Source organism: Pecten maximus, chromosome 3 (assembly GCF_902652985.1).
Source record: "Pecten maximus chromosome 3, xPecMax1.1, whole genome shotgun sequence".
Taxonomy (NCBI): domain Eukaryota; kingdom Metazoa; phylum Mollusca; class Bivalvia; order Pectinida; family Pectinidae; genus Pecten; species Pecten maximus.
Window position 1 is genome coordinate 17,393,540 of NC_047017.1, and position 12,217 is coordinate 17,405,756.

The window sequence follows — 12,217 nt, forward strand, 5'->3', positions numbered from 1 at the left end:
ATGGCTGACTCTTTTATGCGATGAAGCCGGTTTATCAGCTTTTTCTACACTCTCGTTTTTAACAGTGTTCCGTTTGACATTTTTCTCTATTTTGGGAGTATTTTGAATAGTTTTCTCCATTTTGGGAGCATTTTGATGATTTTTCTCCATTTTGGGAGCATTTTGATGATTTTTCTCCATTTTAGTATTGTGATGACTTTTCTCAACGTTCACCGTCGATGAATTCTTTGAGTGGCTATTTGAAGAAGATGAGTTTGATGATGGCGGTCCTTCCTGTCGCGAGGATGTAGCACGTGACTGGCCATTAGTTAATGATGACTTATATTGCACTTTATTAGAACTTTGATTGCTTGGAGATGGAGCTGACGACTTAGACGATGGTGATGGTATACCGGGTACTTGTGCCATTCGAATTGATACTCGGTCTGGTTGCCCAGGCGACATGGTGACCATTATCCGCTCACCTCCCTGTCCAGGTTTGATATTTGGAAGGGGTAGGGACATTTTTCTAGCTTCACCCTTTTCAGTTCTAGAAACATTCATATCATTAACTTTAGAAAAGTTTGGATTCCTATAAACATCCTGATACGCAGGTCCTTGTGAGCTGTAACTACGTGAATCATTCACTGGAATATATGAATTGTTATTTTCAGGTCGAGTAGTAAATTGACTGGAATCATACCTGTTTGGAGTCTCCCTCCGTAAGTTTTCCCCGGGCATGTTAGCCATAGACAGTCGGGATGAAGGCAGGGAGCCATGATGTACCATACTTGATCTAGAACTGTTCACATCCCCGCGCGGATATTGGCGAAACTGGTAAGCATCCTGACTGCTGTTGGCCCTTGAGTTGGGTACACTTTCATTCCTCGCGTTATCCATTTGCTGCTGGTGAATCTCCAAATATGACTTGGGGAACCGACCACTGTAATGAATGTCATTTAAACTCATACTCTTTCGGAGAAATCGGCGTCCGTTGTCCTGACTATCCCTTTCCATCCAATACCGGCGTTCGGAGTCGTACCTATGTTTATCGACGACTCGCTGCTGTACCCGTCTTCTCTCGTCGACTGGAGACTGCATTGTCCTCAGAACCTCCATCATCTCCATGTCAAGCCGTTCCTCGTAGAACGGGATCACCTCCATCTGTCTCATCGGTTTCATGACAGATACATTTGGTTTTTTCGTAAGCACGCTTTCCCGCATTATTAAGTTGTAAAGTCCCTCTTATGGTAACGTCGGCTATACACATCCCCCTTCCATGTCCCGAGTGGTTTGGCTTTTAAACGCTACACTATGCATATAGAGTCAATGTGATTGTTAAAATGTTTCGGTTCATAAAGCAAATTAATCACATATTCCTTTTATAGTTGCTCTTTATAAGCCATTATTACTTCTTTTTTAAAGCCGAACCTTATCTCAATGATATGTATTGAAATACGTGAATGAATGGACATGGTGAGCATGTAATCCTTCATACACCTGAACAACGCCAAGCCGTGTGGGCAAACTGACAAAAGATTAGTGGATACTCGACAAATAACCGTGCTACCCTGCTAAGTGTTTAACAGAGTGCTACCAAAATACACCAAAACACTGGTCGCTATGAGAGTAGAAATGGGTCAATGAGCCTCTAATACACTGGCAGTGCCGATTAGTGCTGAAAATGACAAGACCAAAAGTCATTATGCAAATATTTCATTTGTAAATCCAAGTGTAATGTGGGTTAATCGCCTATCTGATAGCTAAGTATAGACAGTGTTTTCAATAGAAACTTGCATGTATTATACACGGCGAACCATTATTTTGATTATGTAATGGATTGTTATCTTTAGATCTATAATTGAAATGAATGAAATGATACAAAAACCTAAGGTATATAGTAACAATGTAGCATGAACTAATTCCGTATTTGTTAGTGGATTTACTTTTTGAACCTATTTCATCGTTGTCAGAGAGTTTTATATGTCAATACAATATATATGCAAATACAGCGCACTAAATTTCGTATTTCTTGTATTGAATAATCGGTGCTTGCGTTCCTAGCAACGGCCTCTAATTGCATATCATGACAACCTTCAGAAATTCTCCATGATTAAGCCATCTTTTGACAGTTGAAATACAATTTCTTAAATAAATAAAGGATTCCAAACAAACAATATTATAAATTTGTTAATGGAACTAAATTCAATTTGAATACAATTATTAAAAATTATAAAATTTGTATGAACGTAACTTAATTAGCATAAATATATATGTATGGATGTACATTGTAAATAGATGTGAATTTAAATAGGTGTGTTTAGATATTACGAAAAGTGACGAGATTAAAGTCACAGAATCTACGATATTCACGTGAAAGCAATGTGTTGATTCTTAAATGAATTTTTAAAATAATATGAATACCTTACTTTGTTTTTCACTGTCATCATCGTAAATAAGGGGATATCAGCAATTGTTTTTCGACAACTAATATTTCATTGTACTGGTAGGTAATGATTATCTACCGATTTTCAACGTACAAAAACACATTTTTCGCGTAATATTCAAGATAAAAGAAAAAAGTTTCATACGTTTTTGTCTTTGTACATTATATAGTTATATCAATTCAAACAGACAATGTTTTTGTGTGGAAATAGACACAACACAATGAGACATACAGTCATGTACATGTATGTTATTCAATTTGATGTCAGTTTCAAGTCAGAAGCAGGTAAACATGAATGTGAGTATGATAATACAAACTTTAATTCTTTGGGGGAAAAAACCCATACATAAATAGCTTTTCTTTTTAACTATATTTTATGATCAAACATGAATTCAATAGTGCATAATAACATATGAAATTCTTTGTAGATCAAAGATTATCTAAAAATAGTGATGTTGGTGTAGTTGTGTTGTCTTAGTGAAGTATTATTGACAAAGCTTTACCGTAAAAAAATTAAATGGGCCATGGTAGAGTCTTCACGATGTCATATTTTAATTGATTGCGGCTTGCTCAGGTCTTTGATTCAATACTTCTGAATATCTGAACATTCTCTTTTGTGTTTGTGATCATGGACCGTCCCTTCTTTATCGTCCTCACTCTCCCTACGGTGTTTGTTGAGGGTCACCGATATCTCCAAGCGACCCACACGCATTGTCTATTTACCTTAATTAAAAGCTTGGGAGGCACGATGTTTTTCACTTTAACACTGGTTCATATATATAAATTCTGTTTCATGTAGCACTATATTAACATCGGTGAAAATCGTACGGTTGCGTCATTTCGTTGGTTTTTTAAATTTTGCCCCGAGAAGCCAGGATTTAATAACTTGATTCTGGTTGTGTCGCCTTTGATAAAATTACATTCGATCTTATCAGAAGCTAATAGCCTTAAATATGATTCAATCCCGTTTTTTCCACATTTTCTTTCCACAGACAGACCACAGGACATTTAAAATGAAAACAAAGCCACAGAGGTGTTGTTTAGCGTTATTAACTCTAGATATCAATCAAAATGTGACGATCTCTCGGATGATAGCTTCTTTTTTTCTCAGCTAATGGTATTCAAAGTTTTCTGAATAACGATTAACCATTTAGCTTGTCTCATCTCACATTTTGCTGACTTAATGTATCATAGACGAGTTCCTCCACTTTGCACGATGCAAAACTTTAAAAGATAATTATTCTATACAATACTTACTTTGTAGATATTTCTTTTAAAGAATATTTTCTTAAAAACAATTTGGAATTGAATTCCAGTGATCACAGTCTGCACTTAAATTTATGCAATGTTCAGACGGATAACGGGGAATATTGCGAGTGGTTTTAAACATTATTTACTCCACCACTTTTATTTAGGACATACATCGAAGCATTATCTATTGTAATATTATTGTATATACCGGTATTATCAGAAAAAGTGCTACTGAATAACTAAAATTACCCTGTGGTACCTATTCGTATTATGGTAGTAGTAAACAGCGCGATGTTTTAAATTCCTGAATATGTAGTGACTCCATACAGAAGCGGCTAGTACCAGTAGTACTAAGGCACACCTGACGGGTTAAAAACATACACAAATCCACTTTCTCCCTAACACATTAATATAGTCAAAGACAGCGTATTCATAACAAAAACCTTTCTATAAAAACATTTACCACAAATTATTGTTTAAAAACTTCTAAGGTCATCTTCCTCCTGTTAAAAGAAACTTTTCTTCTCTATTGAGTGACCTTTATAGACAGGTTTGACTTTACAAAACATGTGTATCTATATTCACGGCTATATTTCGATCCATCAGTTATATATAAATAAAGTTATAATCCTGCAGACATGCTTAGGTATTGATATCATGGGTGTGGTTATTATCAGTATTTCCATGACTTAAAGATACCATATCAGCCAGGCTGTTTACGTATATTCCACCTGTTTCTCAATTATGTTAATACAGAGAAAGCCTCGCCAGAGACGGGTTCGCTGCACAACGCATATCTCCGCCATGCCACAAGCGGTTTTCTGTCTCCTTCTTTTGCTTGCAAGAGGTAATTGATTTGTATCAATTTAAAACTTTATAATTTGCTTCCTTAATAATTTCATAAACAACTATAATTATAAGTCGATTGACTTGATGTTATAATCATGTAATTTAAACGGGTCACTTTTAGCCTTCAGTTGTCAAAGACGTACTGCTCTAACTTAGTATTCGTGAAATTTAATGTCACGCGACGTTGAAATCTTAAATGAGTGTACCCATGTATTCACGTTTCTGTCACGCTAAATTATGTTCTTCTTTTGTTTCTACTTTAGGAAGTTTGACGACTGCATCTAGACCGGAATTTATATCAGCTGGTCACTTTCTTAATGCAAACTCCAGACCATTGTCTGGTCAAACGCTCGGTAATCATGGACCGTATATGTTTCATCAGAGACCAATGTTACCCAGTCAAAATGAAAATGAAGTAAGTAGACCATCGAATAATGCTGGTGTAGCATTTGCCCCACAATTGATACACGACTATTTCAAACCTGGCAAAGAATCATACGGCCAAGGATCGCTTGAGCAGCAAAACAAATGGCCGTCGAACTTCATGGCAACAAGGCCGAAGCCCATCCAAATGACCCTGGCTAAGAACAGCAGACCTATGTTAGGGTTACTAAAACAACTTATGGCCGGTAGATTCCATATAGTGGCTGACGCCATTCATTTGGATGCTGTACCGATCATCGAACGACCTATGCAGCCGTATATAGAAGGTATGATTATTGAACCAGACAGTTTAATAACAAGTGTACATAGCCACATTGAACCAATACAGCCAATGCATTTTGAATTACCAGAATCAGCCAGACCAGAACACGTTACTTCTTTGACGAATGCCCGCCCAAACAATGGTGTGCAGCAAGTCCCATTCCAACTGCTTCTCAAAGAATTCAATGACTTGGCTGCGAAAATTAATTTAAAACCCAATGAGCACGCGGTTACATTTTCCAGCTTATACCAAAATTATATGAAGCTGCTCGAACAACAAAACAAAACAGCATCTCCTCCTATTTTAAAAACTACACTGCCCACAACGACTGCAAAAACAGAATCAACAGCACCACCTACGACTTCGGAAACGAGGTCAACCATAATTATGAACGTAACACCCACCACATCCGATATTCCAATGAAGACAAAAGATGACTTTAACATGATCCAGACATCATTCAGCAAAGCTAAAGATGATAAGCCAGCCGTGTGGCTTCCGGGTATGGGACCGGAAATGACCTCACCGTAATCGTTCTCGGAGATATCCACGGCGAAGGAACCAAAAAATAATGTATATGTTCTTGCTATGTCCAAATGACTGTTTTACTGCTTTCTTAATTCTTTAATTTCCTTTCAAGAAGGATGTGATTTGTCAGTAAAATGTCTAAGGTATTGTTGCTAGTTATGTTATTTGTAAGAATGAAAAATAAACAATTATTCATATTATAATTTTATACAAAGGCCTGTAGCATTTCAACGATCAAATGAAGATGACTTGCAATTATTTAATGAATATTATGCAAATGCAGATTTTGGTTGAGGGCAATCCATGGTTTTGGAGCTGACCTGGACAATATTCCCCGAGGCCGAAGGTCGAGGGGGATATAGTTCAGGGCAGATCCGTAAAACCACTGAATCCCCTCAACCAAAGTCTTCATTTACATTGTTATATGATTTATATTAATGTTAAAAACAAAAACTATATTGACTCCTCGGTGATGTCATGAAATGTTTAAGGAAAATATTGGATACTAGGGTCAAAATCTTGTTAGGAACTTAAATCTCTATCTCTGGTCTGATATCTTAAGAAACTGTACATAATCAGTCCGTATCATTAAACCGTTGTATATATATATAACTATATTTTTTGTCTTCATAAGACATTTTGGTGTTTGCTTTTCATAGAAAAAATTAAATAAAACATATGATCCTTTGGAAGTACATCTCCAGTTTTAAAATTGTGTTAATACTTGTAAGTTATATAAACAAAACTAGATAATACGTGTGATGGATATCTGTATAAAATATACACGAAACATTCAAAAAATATTCTCGTCAACCACAATCCAATCTATTGTCTCCACAATTAACATTCACAAAGAATAACAAAAATATCTAATAACAAATGTGCTCTATTTCTTTTTCCCAAGTGGATTAGCATTTGGGTCAAAACTTCCTGCCGACATTGAATTTGGATCAAATGATCCAAAGTGCATGGAGTTGGGATCAAATGATCCAGCTTTCATGGAGTTGGGGTCAAATGAGCCAGCTTTCATGGAGTCAGGGTCAAATGATCCTGCTGACATAGAGTTAGGGTCAAAGTTCGGCATAGAATTGATGACGTCAGGATTAAATGTTCTTTTCCTCCTTCCAGTTCCTGATAATAGAGGAAGTAATCAATTTTTGAAAATCATTTCATTTTTTTTCTGGTAACCTTATTATCAAACCCTGTACCATTCCGTAGATACTAAAACTATTTCCATTTCTGAAATTAAATCTTACTCGGGTATTATTGATTTTTTAAATGTAGTCTTCCATAATTAATCAAGTTAGTTGGCTTAGAAGAAGAAAATGCCCCTAGCAGAATAACATTTGTAATTTCATATATTTTATCAAATACTACTAGTTAAATTCTTTGTAGAAAAATAGCATCATTGATAAAACTTCAATTTGAAGAACTTCATAAAAACTATCATATTATTCTAAGCATTCAGAAAAACAATTGCAATATGAAAATATACAAACCAAAGTTGTTTATACTGTTGGGATCAAAGGAGCCAGATGAACTTCCGGTAAAAGAATTTGGGTCAAAAGAACCGGATGTACCTTCACCAGATGTAAATTGATTAGGGTCAAACGACCCACTGCTGCCACTGAAATAGAACGCCCAGATATTGGTAACGAGCAATACAAACATGGAAATGCTTATAATAGACTGGCTGAGAGATTTACATCCGTAACACAAAAACACATTCTTTCTTTATCAAAGAAATCATTTTTTATCACAATTGTTCGTTTCACAAAAAAGAAAAGAAACAAAGAAAGAAATGCAACCCTTGACACCAGTAAGTACATGATATAGATTCATATTCGTTGGGTTTATGTTATAAAGACATATCTTTTGCTGAAATATATAATCATTGTTCAATAAAAGACAACCAAACATTAATATTCCTTATATCAAAAATAACAAAACAAGAAAAAAAAAAAAAAAAACCGACCTTCCCCCGGATCCGCTGGAGAATCCACTGCCACTACCAAATCCACCAGTACTGCTTCCGAACCCGGAGCTGCTTCCGTCGCCTCCGAAGTTACTGTTGATTGCGTTAGGGTCGAATGAACCACTTCCGGTACTGCTGCTGCTGCTACCGTCACCAAAACCATTGGAGCTGAACCCTCCAGAACCAAAGTTCTGGTTTAAGGCATTAGGGTCAAAAGTTCCTGGAAATTATCGAGAATTTGAGAATACACAAGACTTTGACTATTTGACATTAGGGCAAATATGATCATCTGTATTATATAAAAAAATCATAGTTGGGTTTCAAAAGCTGTGATATAAACAAACGAAATGAGTTTGTAATAGACATATACATGTATGCCAATGACGTGCTAGACAAATAAAAAGTAACAACACAATAACAAAAGACAGCTCCCGGTTGAATCTCATTTAAATATTATTAGCAATAAACTTTACCATTTATAAATAATTCTTATATAATTACAAAAAGATCGAAAACATGCTATAACAATACCTTCTGATGATAAGTTCCCACTTCCTTTACAAACTCTCAGCATCGGTTTAACATAATTTGACAGAAACTCACCATACACTAAATATAAATTCACCATTTATCAACATAACACAAACTTATCATACACTTAACATAAACTCTCCATACACTAACATAAAACTCGTCAAAGGCTAAACATAAACTCACCATACACTAAAAATAATTTAATCATACACTAAACATAAACTCACCATACACTTAACATAAACTCACCATACATTTAACATAAACTCACCATACATTTAACATAAACTCACCATTCACTTAACATAAACTCACTATACACTAAACATAAACTCACCATACACTAGACATAAACTCACTTTACACTAAAAATAATTTAATTATACACTAAAGATAAACTCACAATACATCTAACATAAACTCACCATACACTTAACATAAACTCATCGTACACTTAACATGAACTCACCATACACTAAACATATACTCACCATACACTTAACATAAACTGACCATACACTTAACATAAACTCACTATACACTAAACACAAACTCACTATACACTTAACATAAACTCACCATACACTAAACATAAACTCACTATACACTAAACATAAACTCACCATACTTAACATAAACTCATTAACGCACAGACACGGAACAGAAAAGCACCAGACACGAACAAGAAAGCACCAGACACGTAAACAGAAACGCACCAGACACGAAACAAACCACCAGACACGGAACAGAAACGCACCAGACACGTAACAGAAACGCACCAGACACGGAACAGAAACGCACAGACACGGAACAGAAACGCACAGACACGGAACAGAAACGCAGCAGACACGAAAAAGATAAACTCACAATACACTAACATAAACTCACCATACACTTAACATAAACTCACCATACACTTAACATAAACTCACAATACACTAAACATAAACTCACCATACACTTAACATAAACTCACTATACACTTAACATAAACTCACAATACACTAAACATAAACTCACCATACACTTAACATAAACTCACCATACACTTAACATATACTCATCATACACTTAAAATAAACTCACAATACACTTAACATAAACTCACTATACACTTAACATAAACTCACAATACACTAAACATAAACTCACCATACACTTAACATAAACTCACCATACACTTAACATATACTCATCATACACTAAACATAAACTCACCATACAATTAACATAAACTCACTATACACTTAACATAAACTCACAATACACTAAACATAAACTCACCATACACTTAACATAAACTCACCATACACTTAACATATACTCATCATACACTTAAAATAAACTCACAATACACTTAACATAAACTCACCATACACTTAACATAAACTTACCATACACTTAACATTTACTCATCATACACTTAACACAAACTCACCATACACTTAACATATACTCATCATACACTTAACATAAACTCACCATACACTTAACATAAACTCACAATACACTAAACATAAACTCACCATACACTTAACATAAACTCACCATACACTTAACATAAACTCACAATACACTAAACATTTACTCACCATACACTTAACATAAAGTCACTATACACTTAACATAAACTCACCATACATTAAACATAAACTCACCATACACTTAACATAAACCCATTATACACTAAACATAAAATCACCATTCACTTAACATAAACTCACCATACACTATCATAAACTCACCATTCACTTAACATAAACTCACCACAAACTAAACATAAACTCACCATACACTAAACATAAACTCACCATACACTTAAAATAAACTCACCATACACTTAACATAAACTCACAATACACTTAACATAAATTCACCATACACTTGATATAAACTCACCATACACTTAACATAAATTCACCATACACTTAATGTAAACTCACCATACACTTAATATAAATTCACCATACACTTAAGATAAACTCACCATACACTTAACATAAACTCACCATACACTTAACATAAACTCACCATACACTAAACATAAACTCACCATACACTTAAAATAAACTCACCATACACTTAACATAAATTCACCATACACTTAATATAAACTCACCATACACTTAAAATAAACTCACAATGCACTAAACATAAACTCACCATACACTAAACATAAACTCACCATACACTAAACATAAACTCACCTTATACTGAACATAAACTCACCATACACTAACATAAACTCACCATACACTTAACATAAACTCACCATACACTTAACATAAACTCACCATAAACTCACCATACACTAAACATAAACTCACCATGCACTAAACATAAACTCACCTTACACTGAACATAAACTCACCATACACTAACATAAACTCACCTTACACTGAACATAAACTCACCATACACTGAACATAAACTCACCATACACTAAACATAAACTCACAATACACTTAACATATACTCACCATACACTAAACATAAACTCAACGTACACTTAACATAAACTCACCATACACTTAACATAAACTCACCATACACTTAACATAAACTCGTCAATGACTAAAATAAACTCACTATACACTAAACACAAACTCACTGTCGGCCCAACATAACTCACCATCAGCTAAACATAACGGAAGAACAACCAGCAAACAAACACGAGCGAGAGTTGACATCGTCGAAGTTCTGTAGAAAATGACATAGCTTCCTTGATCAATTGCTTATCTTCCTCGCCTACACTGGAATATGGGTTATCACCGCCAAATTGGTCAACCTGCAACTATTGGGGGTCATCCTGCTGACCAGAACCCAGAACGGTCATCTTTTTAGTAATTTATACAATAATTGTTTCAGAGAAATATAAAGATTTTGCAAACTCCATTAACTATGGGGGCTTTTGCATCCCAACATTCAACCAAAATACTGTATCTATTGCACATGTTTCATATGGTAATTGATTTTTGAAATATGTTTGAACATTTCAATGAAAATTTGTTGGACCACCGTACAATATAAACAGTCAATTCAGTTTAAAGAATTTATGTGTTTTGATGCTTGATCCAACATTATTGTCCAGGCTAAAGTCATATAGCATATATCAAATGTTGTCATTCTTTATAGTCATCGAAGCAGCCATAAAGAATGACATTATTTTGTGATTTTGATGCACACGTGTATAAAACGATGGGTTGCTATATTATATAGAAACAGACAGAGAATGCAGACATTAAACGGAATAGTAATCCTAGCTTAAAATCTATAAAAACAATGGCAAACTATGAATAACTTCTAGATATACATGGAGACAATTGAAAAGATACAAGAACGAGAGGCCAGGCGTCCCGGAAGGGTAAGTGTCTCCTGTTTCTACGCCAAAGTAATGTAACGTCCTCAAAGAGAGCACTAGGGTAGTGATAATAGAATCACCAGGCATATCAACGCTCCTCAAACAGGGAATTTCGAAACGTCCCGATGAGATCCCGACGCCGATCATAAATGTTTGCAATGATCTTCATCAACAGGGACCAAAACAGGAACAAATTTAAATCTCTCATTTTGCAGAAATCTATATCCTATCGTTATCTTAAAATATTGGCGATAGTGTCAGTTCTGCACAGCTTACTTAAATAAATAGAAACACGCAGATCACAATTTCAAATTGCCTGCTTTAAACTAACTCATAATTTCTTATATTGAACATTGTCATAACCTCGTTACCTATGCATAAATTGCCGATTTACGCTGACAATATAATGATAATATATCTAACTCCATTATCAGCTCATATTAGTCATTCAAGCACTTGATGCATCAAAAGTTGAATCCAGCTGAAGAAGTTTTCGTTCGTCACCAATAAATGTAAGTGGATATCTCTATTCGAGTCGTTTATTAGGGGTCTTAGGAAACAGGAATCTGGACGATAATGACGACGGTT

The 12,217-nt window shown here is 35.0% G+C and overlaps 2 protein-coding genes across 3 annotated transcripts; one reads left to right on the top strand and one right to left on the bottom strand.

Moving 5' to 3' along the window:
- Positions 1-2,728: 2,728 nt before the first annotated feature.
- Positions 2,729-5,789, top strand: LOC117323398. The gene is made up of 2 exons (XM_033878594.1): positions 2,729-4,523; positions 4,789-5,789. Exons 1-2 carry the CDS (start codon positions 4,421-4,423, stop codon positions 5,760-5,762), a joined length of 1,077 nt encoding a protein of 358 aa, XP_033734485.1. The 5' UTR covers positions 2,729-4,420; the 3' UTR covers positions 5,763-5,789.
- A 161-nt stretch (positions 5,790-5,950) lies between these two features.
- LOC117323399 (sericin-1-like) lies at positions 5,951-11,029 on the bottom strand. 2 transcript variants are annotated; one of them, XM_033878596.1, is made up of 4 exons: positions 10,901-11,029; positions 7,735-7,954; positions 7,259-7,386; positions 5,951-6,890 (listed from the first exon to the last, which is right to left on the bottom strand). In XM_033878596.1, exons 1-4 carry the CDS (start codon positions 10,956-10,958, stop codon positions 6,646-6,648), a joined length of 651 nt encoding a protein of 216 aa, XP_033734487.1. In that variant the 5' UTR covers positions 10,959-11,029; the 3' UTR covers positions 5,951-6,645. The 2 variants fall into 2 exon arrangements, with proteins under 2 accessions (XP_033734487.1, XP_033734486.1); XM_033878595.1 differs by lacking the exon at positions 10,901-11,029 and adding an exon at positions 8,266-8,883.
- Between the last annotated feature and the right edge of the window lie 1,188 nt (positions 11,030-12,217).

What these genes read in the sequence shown, in the direction of transcription:
- LOC117323398 (XM_033878594.1), top strand. Translation starts at nt 4,421, where the DNA reads ATGTTAATACAGAGAAAGCCTCGCCAGAGACGGGTTCGCTGCACAACG. An exon ending in CCTTCTTTTGCTTGCAAGAG is followed by an intron (nt 4,524 to 4,788) that starts GTAATTGATTTG and finishes TTTCTACTTTAG; the next exon opens with GAAGTTTGACGACTGCATCT.
- LOC117323399 (XM_033878595.1), bottom strand. Translation starts at nt 8,362, where the DNA reads ATGGTGAATTTATATTTAGTGTATGGTGAGTTTCTGTCAAATTATGTT. An exon ending in TGGGAACTTATCATCAGAAG is followed by an intron (nt 7,955 to 8,265) that starts GTATTGTTATAG and finishes GATAATTTCCAG; the next exon opens with GAACTTTTGACCCTAATGCC. An exon ending in TCCAGCGGATCCGGGGGAAG is followed by an intron (nt 7,387 to 7,734) that starts GTCGGTTTTTTT and finishes GTTCTATTTCAG; the next exon opens with TGGCAGCAGTGGGTCGTTTG.